The sequence below is a fragment of the Neoarius graeffei genome, chromosome 26, assembly GCF_027579695.1.
Source record: "Neoarius graeffei isolate fNeoGra1 chromosome 26, fNeoGra1.pri, whole genome shotgun sequence".
Taxonomy (NCBI): domain Eukaryota; kingdom Metazoa; phylum Chordata; class Actinopteri; order Siluriformes; family Ariidae; genus Neoarius; species Neoarius graeffei.
In genome coordinates, this window is record NC_083594.1 from 52,173,998 (window position 1) to 52,201,238 (window position 27,241).

General features: G+C 42.9%; 1 protein-coding gene across 1 annotated transcript in view; it reads right to left on the reverse strand.

Annotated features, from left to right (window-relative positions):
- Positions 1-937: 937 nt before the first annotated feature.
- The window catches only part of dnah1 (dynein, axonemal, heavy chain 1), a 64,834-nt gene continuing 38,530 nt past the window's right edge, over positions 938-27,241 (reverse strand). Inside the window, exons 55-77 of the mRNA XM_060910212.1 lie at positions 25,682-25,849; positions 25,341-25,532; positions 23,318-23,449; positions 22,957-23,082; positions 22,623-22,742; positions 22,299-22,448; positions 21,128-21,288; positions 20,725-20,950; positions 20,390-20,585; positions 14,726-14,877; positions 14,341-14,537; positions 14,052-14,196; positions 11,265-11,423; positions 7,826-7,957; positions 7,459-7,629; positions 7,127-7,306; positions 6,181-6,357; positions 4,152-4,322; positions 3,913-4,043; positions 3,301-3,445; positions 2,860-3,066; positions 1,963-2,197; positions 938-1,502 (exon numbers count right to left, since the gene is read on the reverse strand). Coding sequence (XP_060766195.1) covers positions 1,381-1,502; positions 1,963-2,197; positions 2,860-3,066; positions 3,301-3,445; positions 3,913-4,043; positions 4,152-4,322; positions 6,181-6,357; positions 7,127-7,306; positions 7,459-7,629; positions 7,826-7,957; positions 11,265-11,423; positions 14,052-14,196; positions 14,341-14,537; positions 14,726-14,877; positions 20,390-20,585; positions 20,725-20,950; positions 21,128-21,288; positions 22,299-22,448; positions 22,623-22,742; positions 22,957-23,082; positions 23,318-23,449; positions 25,341-25,532; positions 25,682-25,849 — 3,795 coding nt within the window. The 3' untranslated portion in view covers positions 938-1,380. The remainder of the gene's footprint in view (positions 1,503-1,962; positions 2,198-2,859; positions 3,067-3,300; positions 3,446-3,912; positions 4,044-4,151; positions 4,323-6,180; positions 6,358-7,126; positions 7,307-7,458; positions 7,630-7,825; positions 7,958-11,264; positions 11,424-14,051; positions 14,197-14,340; positions 14,538-14,725; positions 14,878-20,389; positions 20,586-20,724; positions 20,951-21,127; positions 21,289-22,298; positions 22,449-22,622; positions 22,743-22,956; positions 23,083-23,317; positions 23,450-25,340; positions 25,533-25,681; positions 25,850-27,241) is intronic.

Genomic DNA, 27,241 nt, shown 5'->3' on the forward strand with positions numbered 1-27,241 from the left:
TATGGCTGCCCACTGCTCTGGGTGTGCGTGTGTTCACTGCTTCAGATGAGTTAAATGCAGAGGATGAATCTCACTGTGCATGTGACAAATAAAGGTTTCTTCTTCTTCTAAAACTTCACGCTGACTGAAACCGGAGCTCAGGATCGAACCTGGAGCTGTCCTGAGCACTCAAACAATTTGTACCACAGTACAAAACAAAAACAAGACTGGCTTTGGTGTCCAAGTATATGAGTGTGTATACATATCCTTAGATGTACTACTATGTAAGTACAGTATGTCGTGTGCAAGTAGCATGCAACTGCATTTGTGGAGATATCCATCCATCCATCCATCCATCCATCCATTATCTGTAACTGCTTATCCTGTGCAGTGTCGCAGACAAGCTGGAGCCTATCCCAGCTGACTATAGGTGTGAAGCAGGGTACACCCTGGACAAGTTGCCAGATCATCACAAGGCTGACACGCAGAGACAAACAACCATTCACACTCACGGTCAATTTAGAACCACCAATGAACCTAACCTGCATGTCTTTGGACTGTGGGAGAAACCGGAGCAGACACATGGAGAACATGCAAACTCCACACAGAAAGGCCCTCGCCAGCCACTGGGCTCGAACCCAGAACCTTCTGGCTGTGAGGCGACAGTGCTAACCACTACACCACCCTTTATAGAGATAGGATAAAACTTATAATACGCTATAAATTACAGCTTTCCAAAATATACAGTGGGTGAATGTGATTCATAAAAATACATCCTTTGTATTGCACTGACTACTATACCAGCATCAGTGAATCTTATGAATGGAGGTATGGATGTGGAAGTGACATTTCCTCCGACAGTACCTTTTGTTATAATGCATTTGTTACGCTGAGAAAATAAACTGCTTGAATGGAACATTAATTTATTTTAAATATTTATTTATTTATGAATGGGAAGACAGTGCATAACTTAGTGCTGGTCCCAATCCCATATGGACTGGGGAGGGTTACGTCAGGAAGGGCATCCGCTGTAAAACCTGTGCCAAATCAAAGATGCGGAACAGATGCACTGCGGCGACCCCGAACGTACGGGAGCAGCCGAAAGAAGATGAACACGTTTTATGAATGGGAATGAAGTAAATGTCAAAGAGACACATTTTTTCAAGTTCACAGACAGAGAACTGCTCACGGAGCTCGAGAATTTTAAATGATGTCGGAAATGTGCTGCCATGTAGACAAACGATTTGTCTGACAAGTTGAATCTTCGAGGATTTTAAATAGGAAATAGTTTTGAGTACACTTCCTGACAAGACAGTTCCTCTTCAGTTCTTTAAACATTGTGTCTTGGAAAGAAAAACAAAGAAAGGGATAATGTAAGAGAGAACAGTGTGCGTGTGTGTTTCAGTAATCCAGTGCACATATCAGTGCCACCCCCCGCTTTATCCAGTGCCTCTGGCTTTGGTCTGTTGGAAGCTCTACTGCGATTACGTAGTTAGTGGAGTGACCGGTGGTGGACAGAGTTCCTGTTAAAAAAAGGAGACAGAGAGTGAATGAGAGAGAGGAAGAAAAGTAGGGCAGAGAGGTCTGAGAGAAATTAAAGGGAAAACAAATAGAGTGGAAAAATTGGAAAAACTACAACCAAATATCGCTTCTGAAATTGAAAATGAAAAGCATTTTTCGCATATTCGCACAACTCAAGTACTAGTTTTCTGTGAAAAAATGCTCATCCTACCCCTCATTCAATCTCAGTTATTTTACATCTTATAATCTGTAACATGAGCATTGTTTCCTCACACAATTAAAAAAAAATCCTGATTTTGGAAGCAATAATAATAATAATAATAATAATCCTGCTTCACAGAGTGCAACACTATCAGGTTTCTACCCTTTTCCACTGTTCTGAAACTGTATACAGCTCAAAGCCAACCACACACACACACACACACACACACACACACACACACACACACACACACAGCTCACCAGCACGTGTGAGCGTTTTGTATATGGGGCAGACGTAGATGCCGGATTGGGGCGGTTTGCGGTTGGGCGTGGGCACCATCCAGATGACGGCCATTTCAGTGTGGAGCTCTTTAGGCCGAGACTCGGTCAGCAGGCCAGCTCGTGTGTCCCAGCGCGCCCCCTCCAGGAACAAACCGTAGATGAAACACCCCGTCTCAGGTCGCTCAGTCAACTCGGCCACTCGCTTCGTCATCACCTATGGAGGAAAAAGAGGATCGGTGAGAGACAGCAGGGTTCCGCAGGAGGACACGCGTGTCCCCCCATGACTCAGACATTCACTGTGATTAGATAATGATTCTGTTCTGACATGATGTCGTCACAAACGAGCTTTGGAAACATGATATGGGAAAATAACACCAGGCAGCATGACTTTATATTTAAATCCACCTTTTAGATTTGTGTGATGGTTATATAAGTTATAAGACCATTATGTATTATTATGCTCTTCGCACATAATAGTGGTATCGGCTCAATGTGAATACAGATTTGCTGCGTGAGGTAATAATTATGCAACATATTCAACAATATTCAGTGGAGAAAACTGTCAAATTATCTTCACAACCCCTCCATCGATTAGAAAAAAAAAAAAAAAAAAAAGGCTGCCTTGGTAGGCGCCATTTAAAGTCGCGTGACTCGATCTGAGATAAAGTTCCAAATTAGAAGCAAGCATAAAGGCACGCATGTGACAAGTGTTGAACAAATCTGAAGGCATCTTTGAAGAAGTGGTTAACCTGCTAAAAAGCAAAACGATTTGAAAACAGTGACGCTCTAATTCTTCCATTCTAAATTAGAGAGTTCAGTGGCGTTGTAAAGAAAATGTTTAACATCGTGTTAAGGAGGTGTCGGATTGCTGTGAACCTTAAAGCTGAAGCTGACGGTGTCGATGGACAGGACAGAGCAGCGGGCGTAGTTCTGCAGCGTTCCTGTCAGGAAGGCTTGCGGGAAGAAGAAGCCACTGATCCAGAACACAGCTGGAATCCCGCCGGAGATCCAGTTCTTCAAGAAACTGATGCGCTGCAGCAGGTCGGATACCCAGGAGGCCAGGGGCTTTAGAGAGGGGTACGCCTATGGGAGAAAAGAGTTCCCACAAAAACATCAAATAAAAATCACAGGCTGATTTTCGTGTATATAAGGAGGAGTGACTTCGGTAAGCATTCCCACAGACACACAAACTTGTGTTCCAAGTATTAAATGAATCGATTTTAGAAAGACTGAAACAATTTGTGTGCCCGAGAGAGTCAAAGAAAAGATAGAGAAAACAAGACAGAGGGAGAAGGGGTAAGGAGGACAGATTCTTGCCTTGGCCTTCCACATTTCTGGAACGGCGTTGATGAACAGACTGTTGGCCATGAGCTCGAGCTCGGATGACATCACCACCAAACCTTTCAGAGCCTTCACCAGATCACTGAGACTCTGTGAGATTACTTCTAACAACTTATTATATCTGACACACAGAGAGAAAGAAAGAGAGCAATCAAGGCAAAGAACTTAAACGATCTCAGGGGAAAAAAAGTAATAAATGAGAAAGAAAAAAGAGAAAGATGGACCAAAGACACCTGAATGAATTCTAGATGAAATAGACAGATTGTTGTAATTGGGATTCAATCTCAGAAGAAACAGTTTAAAATTACTGCTAACACTGGCAAAGCAGATAAAAAGCTCTGACAAAAGAGAGACCAAGTGACGAACAAACTGAAAAAGAAAGAATTAATGGTTACAGATTATTTATATTGCAAAAATAGTAAGGAACTAGTGTCATTTTATGACATGAACCCATAATTATTCAGAGGTGATCTCTTTAAAAAAGAGAATGATTTTGTAAAAAGGCAAAAATGGTAGCCAAGTTTTAGATAATGCTATGACAAGCTATCAGTACTGTATTTCCTGTTTCTGATGTGTGCACAGATGCACCTTATCACTTCCTGAATCAGCACAGTGTTCATCGACTCCTCATACATCACTGGGTACTTGGCAATGACTTCCTCGATGTCGATCTGGTCGGGAATCTTCTGCATGATCCCCGTCACGATCTCCTCGACTATCTGCGGGAGACAAAGAGTTTTGCTGTAACTTATAGTTGACATTTTTTGACTTTAACGTGATATAATTTGGGTGAGGAGCTCATGGTGGCTCTCAGGATGACTCAGTACCTCCTCTCTGGCTTTGCCCCCGCTGGCGGCGGCTCTGGGCTGCAGCCGGAGTACAGCACCCAACAGGGCGAACGTCTCGTTCTGGGCAAAGCTGATGTTTGCATTGTCATGCAGGCTGAAGATCTCTGGCATGTCGTTGATTGGCAGGCCGCGGATGTACGACAGGTAGCCCTGAAAAACGACAATTTTGATAAAAATTGGGATTTTACGAGTTGAAAATGGCTCAAAACGACATACACTGGTTTAAATCATCCTGAAACTTGCAAGGTCGATGCTGAAGTCGAGTCACCCGTTTGGTATTTCTTGACATCATGAAATATTTTGATAAAGAAAAAAAGAATGTTAACACCGTCTAACCAGATGCAGGTGGCCCACCTCCACAGCCCCTGCCCTTGAGAAGGAGTCTGTGAAACTGCACTCATTTTTAAATATATACACGGTGATCATCCATGCCTCCGCTTAGCACCGGCCCCCCCTTTCAGCACCTTGCCCAGTTTTAGCATTTTTCAAAATTATGCAGTGGGTAGATTTGGGCAATTCTTCAGCAGAAGCCAAAATGACGACATTATTAAGATTGCCAGTGACGTTGCGAAAATCTGGAATCCAAGGCAGAATGTACTGAAAACCATATTTAAAAATCATCACCCCAATTATAGCAATGTTGCTTCAGAGAAATCTTGGTTTGAACTTTAAGAAATGAAAGTTCAGTTTTTTCTGACGTAATTCCGTTACTGACTTTTCTTTCGTCCTCAAAGAGTTTGCGTTCAGGGTTAAACATAGACAAATTCTTCTATGCTTTGTTCAGGTCAATAGATGCCCCATACATCTCCGGCAGCACGGTGGTGTAGTGGTTAGCACTGTCGCCTCACACCAAGAAGGTTCTGGGTTTGAGCCCAGTGGCCGACAGGGGCCTTTCTGTGTGGAGTCTGCGTGGGTTTCGTCCGGGTGCTCCGGTTTCCTCCACAGTCCAAAGGCATGCGGATTAAGTACAATGGCGCCACTGTAATTGGCGCAAGCTGTAGTGGTTTCCCAGCCATAATGTACGTATGTATATATTTCACTATGGCAAAGCTAATAAAATTAAATACAGTGTGAAATTTTTATTTAAATACCATTATCTTGAGTGCTGCAACTAAAAAAAAAAAAGTTACCCCATTTTGCTGTGAATGTAATCCCGTTACCGAAGGACTCCCCATTTAGAGTTTGTTCAGAGCTGAGGGGTGAGGTTACACTTTAAACTGGCTCGGCAAGATTCATCTCATTATCTGTAGCCGCTTTATCCTGTTCTACAGGGTCGCAGGCAAGCTGGAGCCTATCCCAGCTGACTACGGGCGAAAGGCGGGGTACACCCTGGACAAGTCGCCAGGTCATCACAGGGCTGACACATAGACACAGACAACCATTCACACTCACATTCACACCTACGCTCAATTTAGAGTCACCAGTTAACCTAACCTGCATGTCTTTGGACTGTGGGGGAAACCGGAGCACCCGGAGGAAACCCACGCGGACACGGGGAGAACATGCAAACTCCACACAGAAAGACCTTCGCCGGCCACGGGGCTCGAACCCGGACCTTCTTGCTGTGAGGCGACAGTGCTAACCACTACACCACCGTGCCGCCCTCGGCAAGATTACAAAATAAATAAAAACTTTTCCACGCCGTTTTGGTGAAATATATCAATATCTGTGTCAAAGTATGTTGTCGATATAAAAACCCAATTCTGTCCTTTTGCTCAAATTCTGCCCCAGTGATATATGACGGGTTTTCCCAGACTTGTGTCAAATCAAATGATCAAGAAAACTGTTCTCATGGCTTCCCTTCGTGAATACGGCTTGTAAATATTGACATATACAGCTGATAAGAGTCGAGAATGGGAATTGGTTTGCGATGTGAATTTCCATTAAACCTTTAGCACGCTTACCGAAACGCTGCACAATATCGGCTCAGTGCGCTGTGTTGATATAGTGTGTGTGGTGTTTTGTGATGAAGCGACACATCTGTTAAATGAATACGTGTAACACAAACCTTGACATCCAGGTCTGTACTGATCTGGCGGTACTCTCCTGATGCCGAGTAGATGTGCTCAGGGTTCAGCACAGTGGGGCAGTAGTAGTCCTCCAACACGTTCATTATGCAGCGGCGATCCCAGTCGTCTGTCACACGACCACCGTAGTTTATCTCACCGGCTGTGTACTTCAGAACCTAAGCACAGAGACAGGTAGTGCGAGATAGAGAGTGGGAAAAAAAAAATGTGGACGTTATAGAATAAAGTCATGACCGAGTTGTCCGTTCAGTGGTCCAGCGAGCTTTGTGATGCTTTTGGGAAAAGCTATTCAGGCATTTGTGCAGACGTTGTTTATGTATGACCTGATTGTTTTGCTTCCTGCCTTGATACAGGATATTTTTTTTCCTTTTCAAGGCAAGGCGTGAGGAGAAAAGCAGGGGAAAGTTTCTGCAGCAGGACAACCGTCTCAAAATCAACAGCGACGCAGCATCTCTGTTCTGATTTCTCTCGAACACCGTACACTCAAAATACAAACTGTCCTGTGTTGGTGATATTTTAAGCTGTGCCATGTTAAAAATATGAATGCAAGGGAAAGAAGAGAGGAGTGTTTTCTCCTCCTTTCACACTATAATTTTTATTGAGGCCATCCTGGATAACTGGCAGGCACTACCATTTATTTTGCCTGAGGATTATTTCTCAGATGCGTTCTTCTTGGCCAGGACTTGTAGAGAAAGAATATGCTTCTTTTCCCATCGTAATACAGCCATAACGCATGTTAAAAAAATAAAGTCGGCTCAGTGGTGTGCTCTGGTACATCTGGTGAATGAATCAGCTGTGTTGTGGTGGAACAGGAAAGAGACAGGATAAGGGATGAAAAAGAGGCATGCTGGAGTATGATGATCATGTGTTAACGCAGCATGTGCATCTGTGTGTGTGTGTGCGTGGTGCGTGTGCGCATGTGCTTGCCTTGTAAGGAACATTCTGGTATTCATCAAGGAACATTTTGAGTTGGCTGATGCAGATTTGCAGGTCTCCGTCCGTGAACTCATATGGAATGTTGAAACCCAGTGGACCAAATTTCCTGCGCTCAATGATGTTTCCGTGGAACAGACAGAGAGACAGCAACAGAGACCTGAACTCTGCAATCTGGGAGAGAGATAAAAGAGAGAGAGGGAAAGGAGACTGAATTTTATTTTAGTGAGATGTTTACAGTACAGCCCTGAGGGCATCAAGTGAAGTAAACACATGAGATCACTTTATCTGGGTTTAAATAAGTGTGCATGTGTGTGTGTGTGCACCTTGGAGCAGGAGTTGACGAAGTCATTACTGAGACTCCGGTAGGTCTTCAGAAGGTTGGCCTTGATGCCTCGTGGAGGCTCAATGGTCATTTTGGAGCTGTTCTGAAGGATGGAGACGGGGAATTTGTTGCTGGGCAAACTAGTGAGCCACAGACGGAAGTCCCGATGGACCTGAAACAGACACACGCACAGAGTGATTGCTTTTTGTGTTGCTCCAAATTAACAAAATGTCCTGGTGCTAAGATAATTACCTAATTAAATAAATGCTACACATCTGGTGTCTCAGCAATACTCACACATGCAACCATGGATATGCACATGTGCAGTGTATATTTGTGCAAGTGTGCATGTGTTTGGGGACACTAACTTTATCAGGGACGATGTTCTCGATGAGTCGCTCCAGAGAGGGCATCCAGCTGGGTGCCAGGTGGCAATTCTGGAAAAATACCCAATGCCCCTTGTCCATCGCACCATGCATCATCTCTTCAGCCCAGGGACCCTGAGGCACCACACACACAAACACGGCGATAATACGAACAACAAGCAATCCAGCCTCAACACACAGCCTTTAAAACACTCAGCCAACAACATCGACACACACACACAGACACACATTCAAGGTTTAACAAAAAAATTCAGTATGAAGCATCTGTGATCCGTCATCGCTTTTGATCTTCCAGGAACTGAGATGAATTGTGAGATAGTCGCTTCCTTTCTTTGAAATTCCACTTCGTAAAGACAAGGCCAAGCTCGGATGCCTGGAGCTTGAGAAGAAGTTATAAATTTTTGGCTCACCCCGAAAAAAACCAAAACACAGTGCCATGACAATGGAATAAGACTAAGTCATGAAAACATGCTGCATAGACAAAACAATCTCACACACACACACACACACACTGGACGAAAAGCAGTCACCCACAGCCAAAACAGTCTCAAAGTTGGAAATTAGGAACATCCTGAGAACCGACCACAGCACAGAACAAGCAAAAGAGAGGGGAAATAAAAGAAAGAAGAGAGGTTAAAACATTCCAGACTGCATGCAGTACACAGGACAATCAGTCCATGGCTGTGAGATTACAACCAGCTGTTAAAATAAAAAATATCTGGCTCCATTCAAAAAACCTAATAAAGCAGGAAATAACTGAAAATTAAAATCATGTTTACATGTCCGTATACATTTGTACTCGCACTCAGATGTGTGTGGGACTGTTTCTTTTTTCTTCTTTCTTTATTTTTTTTAAAAATCATTTACGTTCGTATCTTCCCATAATATTTTCTAATTAATTTAACTGGTTACATTTTTAAAAATATAAACAGGGGGGACTCAGGAAGGCCAGGGGCCACCAGAGGCCCACGTAAGCTCTGCAGTGTAGTACACTGACCACAAAACACCTTTTATCAATAAATTATTACTATTTTAGCAACGACAATCTGAGCTCCTGCTCAGGATATTCAATGCACATATAAGGCAGTGAATATACCCAGGTAAAGTGAGGGAATGTAAGTGGCCACTTAAGACAGAGCTTAATCCCGAGAGAACGATAAACAAAGACTGCAAGAGCTGCATGTCTATAATACAAAGTCAGTAACTGCAATCTGAGCTCCTGAGTCTAACAGACTGAGATAACGATACAATGATTGTACAAGCTGCACGTGAACGAGTCTGATAATAAGCCTTAGTTCTCAAGACTCAGGGGATTTCAAGCAGGTTTTCTTCAGAGCCGTTGCAAAAATCAACATCTCTCACAGACCTATCTAGCCGCCGTCGGAAAAATCAAAGTGAGACTCACCCCCCAAACAGCACGTGTACCATATACATACACAGGGTATAGTGAGTACAGGGATACCCTATTAATGAATACATGTGTATGCAGTAAGTCTGCTGCAGCATCATATCATTTTGGCTTGTGAGCATGTGTGTGAACGATACCAGAAACACAAAAGGATGGCGCACACCTTTTACATGTCTACAGTTTACAGTGCAGTCCAGGAATACAGTATGTTATTATGGAGATGCCCGAAGTTCCCGCGCCCTGTTAAAATCCAACAGGACTCGCTCAGCTCGCTTTTCACTGCACTCGTGTCAAGAGCGAAAAAAAAAAATGAAGCTAGGAACCTACTATTAAATACAAATTTGTTCCATAAACTCTTCAGCTCAATCCCACATAACGATCTCATCATTCATCATTATCTCTAGCCGCTTTATCCTTCTACAGGGTCGCAGGCAACCTGGAGCCTATCCCAGCTGACTACGGGCGAAAGGCGGGGTACACCCTGGACAAGTCACCAGGTCATCACAGGGCTGACACATAGACACAGACAACCATTCACACTCACATTCACACCTACGCTCAATTTAGAGTCACCAGTTAACCTAACCTGCATGTCTTTGGACTGTGGGGGAAACCAGAGCACCCGGAGGAAACCCACGCGGACACGGGGAGAACATGCAAACTCCACACAGAAAGGCCCTCGCCAGCCACGGGGCTCGAACCCGGACCTTCTTGCTGTGAGGCGACAGCGCTAACCACTACACCACCGTGCCACCCCACATAACGACCTATTTTGTTTATTTCTTCTTTTAAAACAGTCTTAATTAAAAAACAGCGGACATATCTCGGTATCTGCGATCCAATCAAGTCACAATTCCAAGTAGCCATGCGCTAAAATTTTTTTTTGGACAGGGAGGTGCGCGTCGGGTGCACCCCGCCTTAAATCCACACCAGACAAAGTAGGAATGTAATTTCATCAAGGCAACTCTGACCAGGTAGTTACAAAGGATGAATGAATGGTGCACATTCCTGTGAATGAGTGTGGTATTTATTTGCCCCCTCAAGCTTCATATCCATCCTCTTGCTCACGCCCAGATGAAAATAAAAACCTGAGTGAATGTTTAGTTGCGTAAATGTGAACCTTAATGGCAAGCTTTTCTGAAAACTAAACAAGTAATATCACGTCTCCTATTCATATGTATTTGTATCTGTTTAGAACAAATTATCTATTCATTCCGAATAATTTATCTGCATTTGGTTCCACCCCGATGGACCATATGAAATCATCTATAATTGGCTAATAATACATAAAAGCTGCATTAGAAATCTTTACCGACTCTAAAACATCGACGTCAGGTCCGTGGCATTTCCTCAACCTTGTCCAACACTCACTCATGACTGAATGACATGCAGTATCTGAGGGTCACTGATAGGAAGTCTCTAGAATGTTCTCTCCCATTCACACTGGTTCATTTGGCTTGTCAGTTTCCAGCACATGTTGAGGAATGCTGACTGTCTTGAATCATCACATTTATTACGATATGAACTGCGAAACCTGATCCCCAAATTAGCGCTCGGAGAAGTCTCATGCATACGGGTGTGACCTCAGGTCTGTCGTCCTTCATTACGAGACCTTCACAAGGAACTGAAAGCACCAGTCTTTGTCCTGACGCTTGTTAGGAATGTAAGTAACCTACAGGCCAACAACTGATAGACACTCGGTACAGATCCATAATGAGCATGAGCAACACAGTGGAGAGAAATGCTTTCTTATATCACCGCTTTGTAAAAACATCTGCTTGGGTGACAGGACATTTCAGTCATGTCAATTCTGTCTTTCTTTTTCGCAGACCCTAGATGGTTCTCAAAAAGGTAATTTGTATGTTATTTGCATAAGATACAGCTGCACAGAGCGAGATGAAGATCTTAATTGACACAATAAACTAAATTTCAGAACATCTAACCATCTGGAGGAGACCTATCACGCCACTGGATACCTGAAAAAAAAAAAGTTTCCTTTTTTTTGGTTCTCACCTGGCCCTGGCCGAGCGAGATGGCGCTCATTTTTTTGGAGAACTTCATGACATCGGCAAACTTGTAGAGGTCAGCCGCAGGGTCGGTACCGGGTGATAGCACAAAGATAAGTGGAGTGGAGGCAGACGACTCCTTAAAGACTGCAGACAGGTCAGACGTCTAAGAGAGACAGATAGGAAGATGGAATGCGTGATGTTTTCAGTACGAAAGTCTAAAACAGAGTACTAAATATGAGGAGTTTGTTGTTGTTTTTTTAATACATATCCCAAATTTAGTGCACTGGTCAAGACATGTTTGGCAGCTGACATTTGCTGATTAAATTTTGCACCGGAGCTAGACTCGCGTTTCTCGCCTCAAAATCTTTTCCACAAATATAATTAACAGTTATTCCACGAAATCGAGTCAGACATGAGCTGATAGCCGACGAGGCGCATAGCAGCGAGTTGGTTATAATCCATGTACGATAAGACTGAGTGGAATAACTGTTTTATTCGATCCACAGTCACTGGACTTTTAGAAACCGAGCATTTTTATTTTTTGCAAATTTGATACGTAAAAACTTGACACAAAACATCCGACAAAATAATTTCTGCTTTGAATGTAAACAAACCGGCGAAATGACAGTAGCAATTTGTGAAAAACGCTATAGACCCCTTTCACATGACGTCACCACGCCGCGAGATTTTGTTAGGCGCCATATTGGAAGACCAAGTACATGCACTCACAATATAAAACAAAGTACGAGCGAGAGTAAAGTGACACGATGGATGATAATTCTGGTTATGTGAGTACATTACCAGCTGCAGAAAGGGCACGGTATGTGGAGAAACTGGCTGTGATTGATGGGTTTGACCCATATGATAAGACTCGCGGCAAGAGAGAATGGAAACATAAGGAGGACCGGACACCAATTCTGCCATCTGTTTGCTACCCAGACATTGTAAACTATTTGTTGTTTACACCCAGTGCCTACACTCAGTGTTCGAACTATGCCGATATTTTCGGGGGGTCCCTTTTTTTTCCGGGTGGGGGGAGGGGTGCTTGCGCTTGTCTCAGAGCGCGGATCTCCAAACACATGAGAAGCCTATCTTACGCACATATCACGCGGACTCCACACCTCCACACATGCATCGCGTCTGAAGTCATAACTCATCAGGGGAAATCGTGTCCACATTGGCATGTTCAAAAAACAACCTCGCGTCAACAATGATACCACACGCAAGAAAAAAAAAAAACAGTCAGGCTACTCAACAACCAACCTGGCAGCAGCGCGCAAACCCCAAACCATCCTAAATTATTATTATTATTAAATTGTAGAAGTCTGGGAGGCTTGCTCCTCATACAGTTATCAACTTGGGGCCAATTTAGCATGTTTTAAATCTGAATTTCTTGCGTTTGCTTACCTCAAAGTGTCCGCAGATCATGCACAGACTTATCCATTATATCCACAGTTTTTTGCCAAGTCTCACACAGGTTTCTTTCAAGTCTACTGTTGGGCCAATAAATCATAAATAAAACAGCTCAGATTTGTTTGTTTAAGTCGTTTGCCACTCCACTTTATTCTCGTGGGTTCACATACCGCTGCCGTTATTTCCCCCTAATCACGAGTTTGTTGGTCTTCCAAAATGGCGCAGGGTCTGTTTACTTCCGGTTTCGGGTGACGTCAGTGAAAGGGGTCTATAATAATAATAATAATAATAATAATAATAATCTCATCTCATCTCATTATCTCTAGCCGCTTTATCCTTCTACAGGGTCGCAGGCAAGCTGGAGCCTATCCCAGCTGACTATGGGCGAAAGGCGGGGTACACCCTGGACAAGTCGCCAGGTCATCACAGGGCTGACACATAGACACAGACAACCATTCACACTCACATTCACACCTACGCTCAATTTAGAGTCACCAGTTAACCTAACCTGCATGTCTTTGGACTGTGGGGGAAACCGGAGCACCCGGAGGAAACCCCCGCGGACACGGGGAGAACATGCAAACTCCACACAGAAAGGCCCTCGCCAGCCCCGGGGCTCGAACCCATGACCTTCTTGCTGTGAGGCGACAGCGCTAACCACTACAACACCGTGCCGCCCAATAATAATAATAATAATAATAATAATTCTTGAAAAAAAAGATGTTCTTACCATCAAATATTTTCATTCCATATTCTGTTGCTTTTTTGTATTTTTTAGGGTTTTGTTTTCAAGTAGTTTTTATTTCGTCCTCAGTTGGTTCAGTAACACGTTCCGCCATTTTGTTTTTCTCGACTGACGGTATATCAGCTGATATCCTAGTAGTACAGTAGCCGATCAGAGCGCGCGGTTGCTCATATCCAGTGAATGTGGACAGAATATATGCTCATATCCTTTTTTTTTTTTTTTACAGAACATTGTTCATCTTGTTTTAAGTAAAATTCTTGGGATGGTTCTATACCATGATTTATCACTTCCAACTTTCTGTTCCAAAAAGATACCAAATTGTGCGAATAATATGACTGCTTCCATCACGTATTCATTCAACAACACAGGATTTTTTTTTTACAGAAAAACCTCTGGATGAAACAGACTTTCATGACTTGTTATATACATTATCGTTGTAGCTCTAGTGCAGAAATAAAGAAGCAAACTGTCAAAACACCAAACAGTTTTTGATGATCGAATACATTTGTTGTAAAAAGTGAAATTGTGTAAATAATTATTCACTGAACCACTCCTTTATGGCAGCCTTCAGGATTTAAAGACCCTGAGCTCTGCTGCTCCAGTAGATTATCAGAAACGATAGATATTTTTAACCTGAGGCTCGATGAAGCGCTGACCCAGCTGTGCTGACACGAAGTCCTGCAGGCCGCGTGTGAGGCAGTCTAAACGCAGACAGCGCAGCACTAACAGCCGCTGAAAATTGTCCAGCTTACTCTTCCACTCGGCCGGGAGAGGTTCTCTGTTCAATCACAGGAACAGAACAATGAACTCAGACACATACACAGGACATGGGGAAGAGCCACATATAGGTGCGATGGTCAGGTGTTCACAAACTTTTAATTAGTATCTGTTTGTATACGTCTATATGTTAGTTAGAAGATACCGGTGTGGATGGCTGCTGTCAAAGATCCTCCTGTATTCAGGCTCATATGTGGAGAAGGTATCTGCCAGGCCTTCGAAGTTGGGCAGAGCACTGAGGGCCATGATGTCCTGCCACGCCCGTTCTGATAACCAGGTGGGTGATGGGTTTGGAAGCTCCTGCATGCTTGTGCCTCCTGACAACATGTACTGCCACTCAGCCTGGACATCCAGAGCATTAAAACAGAGGTGAACCATTTCCATAAATCATTTACGTTACATAAATTATCATAGAAGACTGACTGATATTCCAGCAGCTGAAGTCACAGCATACTGAAAAAAAAAAAAAACCCTGAAGACAGAAAAGTAGGACTGGCCAAGAGGTTGTTTTTTTTTTTCCCTCCCCTCACCATATCAATCTTATGTTCGTTCATCAAGATGCGAACACACAGCAGGAATGCGAACATGAGCTTGTGCTTCTCGAACAGGCTGCGGCACACGTTGCTGTAGAGGCTAAAAGTGAAGTACTCGTTAATGTTGATGATGCGCTGCCCCAGGTCGTCTAAAAAAAAAAAAAGACAAAGCTACATCAAGACAGATGGCTGCAATGGAGTCACTTTTACGATATTAATACTAGCATAAAATGGATGACAATTGACAAAACAAAAAACTACGAATCAAAATAAAAATTTTATCATCTTCCATAATGATGCATAATTCCAGTTTAAAGCATCGATCGAATTTCGCTCCTCGTCAACCTGAGAACACCATCCACGCAGTGAAGCATGGTGGTGGCAGCATCATGCTGAGCGATACCTTCAGTCTCCTGGATGTTTCTCTGACTAATGCGCTCCGTTTGATGGACTGTCCATTTAATAGCTAGTCAGTCACTTCATGATGCCTTTTGTTTCGTTATGTTCTCTAACAAACTCTGGTGCATCCAGGAGCAGGTGGATTTTTATCTGATCATGTGATACGAATTGCACACAGGTCACACATGAAGACAGAAAGCTCTTTCCTAAGCTACAAGGTCAGCAAAAAATACATTACACGCCGTCAGCCAGTGACTGAACTTCTCAGGAAGCAGAGACTGGAGGTGTTGGATCACAGCCATTTTTTAATTATTCTTCGAGAAGGTACTGGCCAATGTGTGGAACAAAGGCACCACAACATGAAGAAGAAGAACAACTTTATTCATCACACGGTTGTGAAATTCCTCTCTGCATTTAACCCATTTGAAGCAGTGCACGCACACACACACACACACACACACACACACACACACACACACACACACGAGCAATGAGCACACACATATAGATAGAGCAGTGGGCAGCCATGCTAACAGCGCCCAGGGAGCAGTTGGGAGTTAGGTGCCTCGTTCAAGGGCACCTCGGCCCAAGGCCGTCCCATATTAACCTAACCGCATGTCTTTGAACTGTGCAGGAAACCAGAACACCCAGAGGAAACCCACACAGACACGAGGAGAACATGCAAACTCCACACAGAAAGGACCTCGCCAGCCACTGGGCTCAAACCCAGAACCTTCTCGCTGTGAGGTGACCATGCTAACCACTTACACCATGGTGCTAGTCTGTGCTCGAGTACAAACTTCAGTGAACTGATAATAGCCCAAGAGCATTAGCTCAAAATTGAGTTCAACCCGGAACAAATTAGTCTCATCTCATCTCATTATCTGTAGCCGCTTTATCCTTCTACAGGGTCGCAGGCAAGCTGGAGCCTATCCCAGCTGACTACGGGCGAAAGGCGGGGTACACCCTGGACAAGTCGCCAGGTCATCACAGGGCTGACACATAGACACAGACAACCATTCACACTCACATTCACACCTACGCTCAATTTAGAGTCGAACAAATTAGTAACAAGCTGAATTTTTCAGAATATGTTCAGAATACCCTTAGGAATAACATACTAAAAGTCCCCGGGAATCCACCTTGTGCTCTCTGAGAAATTCAAGATGGTGTCCAAAATGGCCGCCGATTGGAGATTTTTCAATATCTCAGGGATAAAACATAATATAAATGCAATTGAAATGTTAAATTATATGTTCTCTCATACAAGCAATGCAAATTCACCATTGTCACACTGTTAAAATTAAAATTAACCAAGATTACAAGGTCATTCATGTGGAAATTACATGGAATTTGATGGTTGACATGATTGACAGATTAGCTTAGTAGGCTACCTACATACATGAACATAATGTAAGACAACAATTAGACATCAATTTCCTTAATATTTAGTGCATCTTTAAGCTTTGATAAAATATTAAAGGGAAATTAAATTTGAGAACTCTATCTTCTAAAACTACAATGGCAAGCTGTTTCAGTACACTTCTTCAACATTCCGGCGACTTTCATGACAAAAAGGTCTGCCTCAATAAAAGCTCTTGCTTATAAACAATGAGTAGACTTAAACACTTCTCAGTGCCTCAGTTGTAATGCTTGGACCTTTGTTGTACCATCAATGAAGTAGGGAATTTATTCAAGCTTGTTTAAGGGTGGAAAAAAATTAATCTTTGAGTTTCTAGCGCCAGTCTTTACTACTAGCAATGCCAGTGTGTTCGGACAAAAAATGACTAAACTCAGCATGACCTTTTAAAAATGACTGAACTCAGCATGACCTTTTAACATGCCATTTTTCATTTTACACCACCAATTTACTTTAATTAATATTAATGAAAATAAGTGCTCCAACCCCTAGTAATTGTGTTTGTTGTTTTGTGCAGGGGTGTAGTGGGTGTGGTACGCGGGGGTACGCCGTCCACCCACTTCTCCCGAGGTGACAATTCCCCTGCTGGAAATTATGAGAGGATGCAGTGCGCGAAGCAATTCGGTCACGCATGTTTCCTGGCCGTGAATGTGTGACCTGCTATGACGCTACAATGATTATGTGTGTGCTTGAGACAGCAGCCCCTCCCCTCTCTGCTCCGTCACTGGCCCCAGTCGGCATGGCGACGGGCCTGAGCAGGAGCGCTGAGTCACACAAGATCTTGTCAGTTTTCTGCTGTTTTTTGCTCAGGAGCAGGCCTCGAACAACGACGAATAACTCGAAAACGAAAGCAGCTATTCACAAAATTCTTTCACAGTGAGCGCTACAAGGGTCTCCTGAATACACTGATGTAATTTTTTACGTCTGTAGTGTTAAAAGTGAGGACACTAGAGCGAGTTAAAAATGAGTGACTTTTCTGTCACGTTTATAATGGGTGTCAATGAGGCCTCTCGGCTGCACTCTCCTCAGTTAGAGGCTTCTCATTCAAAAACTGTAAATCCTATCGGTTAGGTAAACACATTGTGTGAATCACGACAAGTGTGACTACTACTTTTGAGAAAATCATGTCTGTAGAGTGAAATTTGTGGCTGAAAACACAGTTTAAGCGAGAAAGTTTGAGCTATTTTTTCAAGCTCTCTACACTCTAACTAAACGAGCTCCACTGGTGTGTAACGCAATAGACACCCATTCAAAAGCCGGATTTTCTCCCGGAACCCACATGGCGTTTGAGCCGGGACTGATCCGAAAGTGTAGAACCTAGCAGAAAAGTTGAATGCCAGATTCACAGAGGAGAAGTTTTCCTACGTTTTTAGAGTTTGAATCACGTCTCTAGGTGAAAGCATGCCAGAGCAACGGATGTTTGAAAAAGTGTTTTTTTTTCAATTAATTCCATAGAAATGAATGGGGTGGAGCCGGCCCCCGCCTCCGCGGTGGGGGAATGGGGTGAGGGAGAGGAACAGAAGGAGAGAGAGAGAGGGGAGGGGAGAAGGGGAGACGTCCCGAATCGCGTACCCCCACTTTAAAAACCTCCACTACACCACTGGTTTTGTGAACAGAATAGGATGATACGGAGTGAACGAGTAACCAGTGGATCCACACTCTATAATCGGTAGTGTACATTAAATAGCACATGTATAGATTTACAATTATAAGTCTGTAATTATTAGTCCTAAACATTAAGAACTGAAGCCATTTCAAAAACATATGAGATATCTTCATGATACCATAACGATTATTTTGTCATAACATTCACTGTTACTGTTATAATAATGTGTACATTGTTATTATATAATGTTAATACACAATGTAATTAATACACACATGTTGGAATTTACTCTCCTACCCTACAAAACATACAGTATATTCTGACCTTTTAATTGCATTAATATTTTGTTTTGGGCCTGAGATATGGGCAGATCTCCATTTGGCGGCCATTTTGGACGCCATCTTGATTTTCTCAGAGAGCACAAGGCGGATTTCCGGGGACTTTTAATATGTTATTCCTAAAGGTATTCTGAACATATTCTGAAATTTTCAGCTTGTTACTAATTTGTTCCGGGTATAACCCTTTTACTCCTGGGCTATAAGGAACAGGCGCAGTTTTAAGGGGTGGCAAAAGGTGGCAGTTGCCACTGTAAAAATATGTCTTGCCACCCCAGTTGCCCCCCTATTTTAAAAAGAATTATTTATTAAAACACATTTTTGAAATTCAATTATCTATCTACAGAGATACTAAGCCCTCATCTCATCTCTACCTACCGTTATTTACGTTATTTCACACACACACCCACCCCCCGAATTTTGAAATGGTTTCACCCAGAGAGAGACGTTCTTCTGTTATGATTCTTCTGAATGCTCGACTTCTGATGAGGTAACATGCTGGAGCAAAGAGGTTGGTCAAATTGTTTTCACCTCATAGAACACAGTCTTGTCCTTTCTATGTTAAATGCATTTTGGTACTCAATTATTCTTTTAGCCCAGCTATACAGTCATTGGTTGGATGTATGGAGTGCTGTCTCGCTAGGTTCCGGTAGTAGCTATACCTGTAAGTTATGTTCTACTTTGTGTATGCTAGGCAACGAAATGAAAGCTAATAGTTTTGTAAAGTGATAGGCTTTAGAAAGTAAACAACTTGTGTGTTAGCATTACTAGCAGGTCAGCCTAGCTCGCGTTTTCGTCTGTGTGCTATTCAGTTTAGTGATATACTTAATTTGTTTCTTTTAGTTTTACGGAAATCGAGGATGAACACATCTGTATAAGTTTGAAGTCTTCAGTAAAGATCCACAATCTAAACCATTCGCTATCTGTCTATTTTTTGATACATCGCTAGGGCAGAATAGTTCCATTCATTGCTTGGGAATATACTTTCAGAAAAGATGGTTTAGATGGTTGAATCCGTTTTCCTTGATGGTACAATAGCTCAATACATATTTGACAAGATGACTTGATTGTGAGTCTTTCTTGAGCGTAAGTAAAAATGATTTTTACGATTTGCATAAACTGCTGCATCGACAACCTATGCCCCCCTCCTGGAACCTATGCCCCTCCTTTGCCACCCTAAAGAAAAATCTCTGGAGCCGCCACTGATAAGGAAGTGGGTGACGAAAAAAAAAGAGAACTGATAAATATGTCATAAAAAAAAAACCCACACACTTTTGTTTACATATTAACATTATCATGCATGTATATTTACAGATCAATGTTATAGTTAGTTCTGCAAGACATGACAGAACATCTGTTGTGCCAGCTGCTGGAACGATAAGAATTAGTTTATCTTCAGTGATAAAAACATTGCTTGTTATTGTGGTTTGTAACCACAGAACACGCTTTCTCCTTGAGAAGAGACCTTGAAATTCTTCAATCTATAACCAAATTGTTCTGCTCTACTCTCTATGGATGTCTATTTTTATTCCTTCCTTTAACATTCTTCGTCCAGTTTGTCTTTATTCTTCTCCACCTGATTTCTAATCCCGCTATCCCACGTTCCCTTCTGAATCTGGTTCCTCCCAAGGTTTCTTCTTCATGTCTTCTCAGGAGGTTTTTCCTCTGGCTTACCTATTACAGCTTTTTAAATCTATTGTTAAAAGCACTTGCGCTATCCCAGTGAATTGTATTTTCCAGTCCTTGAAATGGATGGGACAGAAGTGATCTGTTTTCAATGCGACTACATAATCATGTATACTGTATTTGTGGGGCATCTGGAAAAAAGAAAGAGGGCTTTCTTGATCGCACTCTCAGAGGTGATGATGATGGTGCTGGTGCTGTGCGAGCATCTGTCTTACCTGCGCGTTCCGAGTTAGCAATGCCCGCCATGAAGATGCCCAAGAACCACTCGAGCGAATACTGATACATGGGGTCCACGTTGGACAGGTCGGACACACAGAAGAAGAGGATCTGGGTGCGCACCGCCACAGGAACGTACTCCAGACGTGTGGCGTCGATGTCTCTCTCGGTCTCCTCTGCCACCATCACTTTGGCCTGTCACAATGATAGGAATAATATTGCTAGCTAATGTCCAGATTTTCTGAAAAAAATGGAAAAGCAACCCAAAAAAATGAAAGCAAACTGAATGTGATCCTTTGCTTTGGTCAGGTTCTTCTCAAGTTTGCTTACAGACCTGTATCTCTGCAGCTTTGACCTTTGAGGCTCCAAGCACTCGTATGAGCTCCTCATCATCGACAGGGTTCCCCTCTGATGAGCTGAGCCTGAGCAAGATCTGGTCCTCGATATCCTTCAGCTCCTGTTTCATCTGTGCATTGCTCACAATCAGCTGATTCTTGGCCTCCTCCAGGTCAGGCCTCTCCTCAGCCACCACCCGACCGACCAGCTGGTCCTGCAAACCACTGTACAGTACACATGTCGCATTATTATCAGACTTTATGGTATATTAACCAGAAAAAGAAACAAAACAAAAAATAAAAATCCAGACAATGACATCTTTTCATGACATTAACACAGTGAGCGAATGATTTGAGTTGACAGTACGTGTGAGGCGTACACTCTTGTGAACATTGCTGTACCTCGGCGAGAGGGTGAAGTTGATGAGGGTGACTTTCGTGGAGATCTCAGGAGAATAGTGTGGATTGGGCAGTTTAGTGGTGATGTACATCTTGAAGTCATCATGGTAGGGAATAATGGTGTCACCTAACTTCAGTACTGTACTGCCCTGTTGCTTAAATGTCTGAGTGCGCGCGCACGCACACACATACACACACACACACACACACACATTCCCAAAACAAGATAAATTTCACACTTGTAAAATAATGTACTACTGCTGTTGGGAGTCACAGAAACCCTTCTCCCTTGGTAACCCACGATTATGTGGTCAGACTGTTAATTAATAATAGCGACAAATTAAACAATGTCTAAATATTCATGTATAAATTTGCATGTGGAGTTTTTATGAACGTTTCTACTTTTGGACATCTGACTGGTACTGAAGTGAACCACACCATTTTAAGTTCCAGTTCGATTAAGGATTAATTTTAAAATTTTAGTAATTCCTTTTAAAGTAATCAAGGGCTGTGCCCCTAATTTTATATACATAGAGTTGAATTGAGATCAAAGAGGTGTCCAAGTATAGTTTAAGATCTAATAATAAGCTTTTATTGAAACCGTTACCAATCATAATTGAAAAGACAGAAGGCGATAGGGCATTTGCACCGGCAGCTCCAAAGCTTTGGAATACGCTGCCAAAGTTAATTAGAGATGCTGATAATTTATCTAGTTTTAAATATTTACTTAAAACCCATTACTTTAATTTAGCTCTTAATAATTAGTCATTTTCAGAATTTTATATGTATGATATATATTCTACAGCTTAGCAATATTTTTGTTTTTTATATAATCTTTAGAATATCATTTCATTTATATTTGTATTCTTTTATTTCATTTATGTACAATATTTTAAGCGCATTTGATCATATATGCATGTAAAATGCATGATACAACTATTATTATTATTATTATTCTCTTCCTCTCTCCCTGATTACCTTAGCTAAGTTCAAAGAAATTTTTGTGAATCTAAGATTATATTTTTATTGACCCTCATGCATTAAAATCATAAGCCTTTGATTAATGTATTTATCTGTTTGAATGCTTACTGTGTCAATTTCTTTATTTGCTTTTTTTTTGCTTCAAAGAAGCCAAAGAAGAAGCAGCTCCTGAGAGAATAAGTATGCGTGTTACCTGTCGGAGCAGAACAGGGTCAAGTGCTGGGTCCAGCTCTTCTCCGACGTTCTCCAGCATACAGGGCTTCCCGAACCGAATGGCGTTTTCCAAACTGCGCAGGAAATCCCGGTCACTCAGCTTCATCACATCCAGTCCGTTATCACGTTCCTGCAGAGATAGAGAGGAAGACAAGGTGTAAAAGTTGGAGAATTATGATATTGTACAAGCTCGGAACGAGAACACCTTCCCAGACACACAGGTGGAGTTTCAGGAAGCAGCTTTGCACTCCAAATCGTGTGCGACACGGAGGCTGTGCATTGTTTTGTGCTTCTTAACTCTTACCATGGTCCTGATCCACTTGTTGGCCTGGCCCTGAGGGTCGATGAACAGAGACCAGCGCTGAGAGTACTGAGTGATCACACCATTTTCCACAGAGAGATTGTCTTTTGGCAAACCGGCAATCTACACACACACACACACACACAAAAAAAAAAAAGAAACATCACACATTGTTGAATGTACAAGTTATTATATCTCAGTTCCATCATGGACTGGTTTTAGCACAAATTTGGACTAAATTGACTTTGAGTTTCATCTCTTTTCTGCAAAGATATGTTAATTTCCAGAAAAATAGTAAGCGTGTGAACAGGTACATGCAGGTGTGTGGGGCTGTTACCTGCCAGGAACGGATTTTGACTTGGTTTCCGAGTGTGTTGATGAGGCTGGGCTCAGATGTATGAGGGACCTGCAGTTCTGTAAAACGGCGCAGCCACTCCTCAAACATCGACGCCCGATACTCGCCCTTGAGAATGCACACACACACACACACACACACACGATATAAACTCCCAGCTGCATGGAGACAAACTTATGTCATGCTCTCACTCCAGTTAACAGTCAAAAGCCTACACACAAAACTCCTCAGAGAAAACTCATGCAATTCCAGAGTGTACAATCTGCCATACTCTTGCCTGTGTAGTCACATCCACATAACGTCAACATGTGTCCACGCATACACAGAACACGTGCATACTCACAGTGAAAGGTCCGAGGTAGGCGACATATCCTGCAGACAGCAGCACATCGCCGGCTACGTTATCCACCAGATAATTCAAATGTTGCACTGTTTCACTCCAGCGCACCTTCTCATCAGCAAGCCCACCAATCAGCTACAACACACACACACACACACACACACACACACACATTTTCATGTGAAATGTGGCTTTATCACGTACATGCTGGACACAGGGATAAAAACAGACATGTGACAGAAATTCCATACTGTGTGGGGGCGGAGTTAGGTTCACATGCTGGCATAACACTCCGATTTGGGAATCTGGCTGTTGTACAACTGAACTGGAGAGTATTGGTGGGACATGGCGATTCATTTCCGCCAGTTCGTTCATGTCGGTCAGTTCAGCAAAGAAATTCGTTCGTTCAGTTCGTTCACTCGTTCATTTTGATGACGTCACACCAAAGCGGCACAACAATGGCTGTCGTCCGAAGTTTAGTTCATCTTGAGTGAACGAGAGGCGGCAGAGGTGCCATCCACAATAGATTTTCATACATTACAATGTCACACATCACACATCACATTATCTCTAGCCGCTTTATCCTTCTACAGGGTCGCAGGCAAGCTGGAGCCTATCCCAGCTGACTATGGGCGAAAGGCGGGGTTCACCCTGGACAAGTCGCCAGGTCATCACAGGGCTGACACATAGACACAGACAACCATTCACACTCACATTCACACCTACGCTCAATTTAGAGTCACCAGTTAACCTAACCTGCATGTCTTTGGACTGTGGGGGAAACCGGAGCACCCGGAGGAAACCCACGCGGACACGGGGAGAACATGCAAACTCCACACAGAAAGGCCCTCGCCGGCCCCGGGGCTCGAACCCAGGACCTTCTTGCTGTGAGGCGACAGCGCTAACCACTACACCACCGTGCCACCCCAAGCTGTTTTTATATTTATTATATTTATTTTAGTAGAGCCATGGTCTGCCGGCTATGCAGTTGTTCTCTCAAACCCATTAAGCAAAAAAAAAAATTGCTTATTTAACAGCAACACTCATTTCAGAGAATAAACAACTTTACAAGTCATCGTATTCAGCGAACAGTAGCCTGCGATGTCTCTCTGCTGCATTCATGATCATTCATTGTTTGGCCTGGTCATGGACATGGAAACGGTTGTTATGCACGAACATTCGATTGACGTCATGTCTAGCGAGACCTTTTCCAGCTGTTCGAGCAAGTAGGCAAGGGAAATAAAGTAAAGCCAACTACGATAGATGCAGACTGTTTCATGCAGTTGTTCAAACCCATTAAGTAACACCCATTTTGCTCATATTCAACAGCAACGCTCATTACAAAGAACAAACCACTTTATTACAAATTGCATTAACATTAAAAAAACGAACACAGTATGCCGCGATCTCCAGAGCCACGTTCTTCATTGTTTATCACAGTCATGGAAACCGTTGCTATGCGCCCAGCCCAGTATGGCAGCAGGCAGGCTGGCTGCTGGCTGTTCGTTCGTTCGTTCGTTCGCGAACTGCTGAGCTCGTTCGCTGTGAACTGAAATGTATTGCTGAATGAGAGCTCTAAATTGTAAACTAAAGACCTGGCATGTGTCAACGCTCTGATAATAGGGCTCAGATAGCCCTTAAAGAAGTAAAGTGGCGCTGCTCTGCACAGATCAAAATGCAAGTTGGACGCCCTTCTGCTACTGAACGGATCCTGCTGATTCGCCAACGACCGAGATTCAGCGACCGCCCTGCTGCCAGCGAGCAGAGACTGCTGATTCGAGAACGACCGAGAACGAGAGGCAGCGCGAACTAGTTCTAGTCGTTCACTTCGAAGACTCGTTCAAAAAGAACGGTTCGTTCGTGAACGACACACCACTACTGGAGAGACACATGTTGTCCAAATGATCTGGACCAGTGTTTGCTGTCCAGGTCAAATGAAGAGGTGTGTTTGCTGTTCTGGTGATTTGCAGAGGTGTGTGTGGGTGTGTGTGTGGGTGTTTGTTTTTACACATTTGGCCCTGCTCACCTTGTCTGCGCGAATCAGTCTGTTTTCACACAGCTGGCATTTGTTTTCCAGGTCATCACGTTTGGCGAGACAATCTTGATATTTGGCCTCCAGCGCTGCAATGCCCTCCTCCACCGCATCAAGCTTTTCTTTGGCCTCCTTCAGAATGGCTTGAGTTGTTGCCAGGTCCTCCTGGGCCAGAGCAAGGGCTTGCTGCTCACACACACACACACACACACAATCAAGTGCAGATATAATTAGGGTCGTACATAGAATTGATGAGTCACATTAAAAATATTGCCAAATGGTTGCAGTACTGATTTATTAACAACAGGGGGCAGCAGTGTGATGCAATTTCTTACCCGTATGGGCTCCACCGCTCTGGCCACAAAATGGTACCCATGCATAGCGCGTACCCACAGACAGATGGATGTGCAGGCCCTGGACACTTTAGCGATCGAGGCCGGCTGGAACTCCTCATTGTCGATGTAAGGCTGCAGCATTTTGATCACAGCATCCGGGATATTGTCCTGAAGAAAACGCAAAAATGAATATGATTAATATGTTTAAATATGTTTCCCTGAAAGTTCTCTGTCCTTGTGTTTGAAAAGCATCACGATACCAAAACAGGCAAGTTCAGAAGCTACACAAAGATAATACTGATGGACGAAACAAATGAATGGAAAGTTACAAGTCTGCAGCATATGCACATGATAACAGATGCCATTTTGCATAAGATGGGTTTAATCTCCTCATTACACATATAATCATCTACATGTACATGTACAGTGTATCCTAAACAGAAAGTATGACACCTCTAATGCAGTCAAGAGCCGTGTTTAAGGGCCCAATAGTTGCTCCAGAGGGGAACCATCAGGGACTTCTGGTCTTTCAGACAAGGCCCAAACAGATCAGCATTTCAAATGTTATATTTAATTTATTTCATTCTTTCATAAGCTCATTTTAATTATTCTCTTCTAATTCGGCCTCATTTTTTATCAAATGTGCTTCAGAAATGAAAGGGTTACTGTCCTAAAAACATTAAAATCGAGTTCTCCAATGAGAAGAGTTTAGAGCTGCTCACTCATTGGTTAGGACTTCATTGCTGGGACAGAAGGCCATGGCAGTGTACGCTTATGTACACAGTAAAAAATGGAGTGTCAATATTGCAGTGTAAACCTATTTTCCTCTGGATAGAGTAGTTATAACCAGGGCTTTGAACCAGAATTTTTTTCCTATTGGTTCGTTCCGAACAGAAACGGAATTTTAACGTTTCCGGTTTTGGGTTCCACCATTAAATAGACGTTCCCGAACCGGTTAGAACAAAAAAATTTCGTTCCCGGAATGGTTAATTACGTTCCTTGTCAGCTGTTTAACAAATGGCTATAAAGTTATGTCTCTGTCTCATCCAGCTTAAGCCAAATGTAGGCTAATTCTATTACAACCTTCATTAAATAAGACAAGAAATAATTCAAAACAATTATTATTTCAAATGTTGGCGATTTGGATTCTCAGTATGTCTTCCCATCTACACAAACAGAAAAAGTGCCAAAAATGAAAGATAATTCGTTTAGTGTGTTACCAAAGGCTAGTCAGGTCCTATAGAGGGCTACCGCATGACGTCACCGCGCCGCGAGATTTTGTTAGGCGCCATATTGGAAGACCAAGTACACATCTATGCAAGTACATACATACATAAAACAAACTACACCTGAAATGTAGCCAGGGCCGGTTCTGCCCTAATCTGGACCCGGGTGCAACATCGCGCAAACCCCCCCCCAAAAAAAACACCAGTCTAAATCAGGACAACCATCACATAACTATAAACATTTTATATCAACTATTTTAACTAAATGGGCTATAATAAATCAGCCTGCAGGCAGCCACGGCGGGCTGCCTCAGAAAAGTAACCATTCAATGAC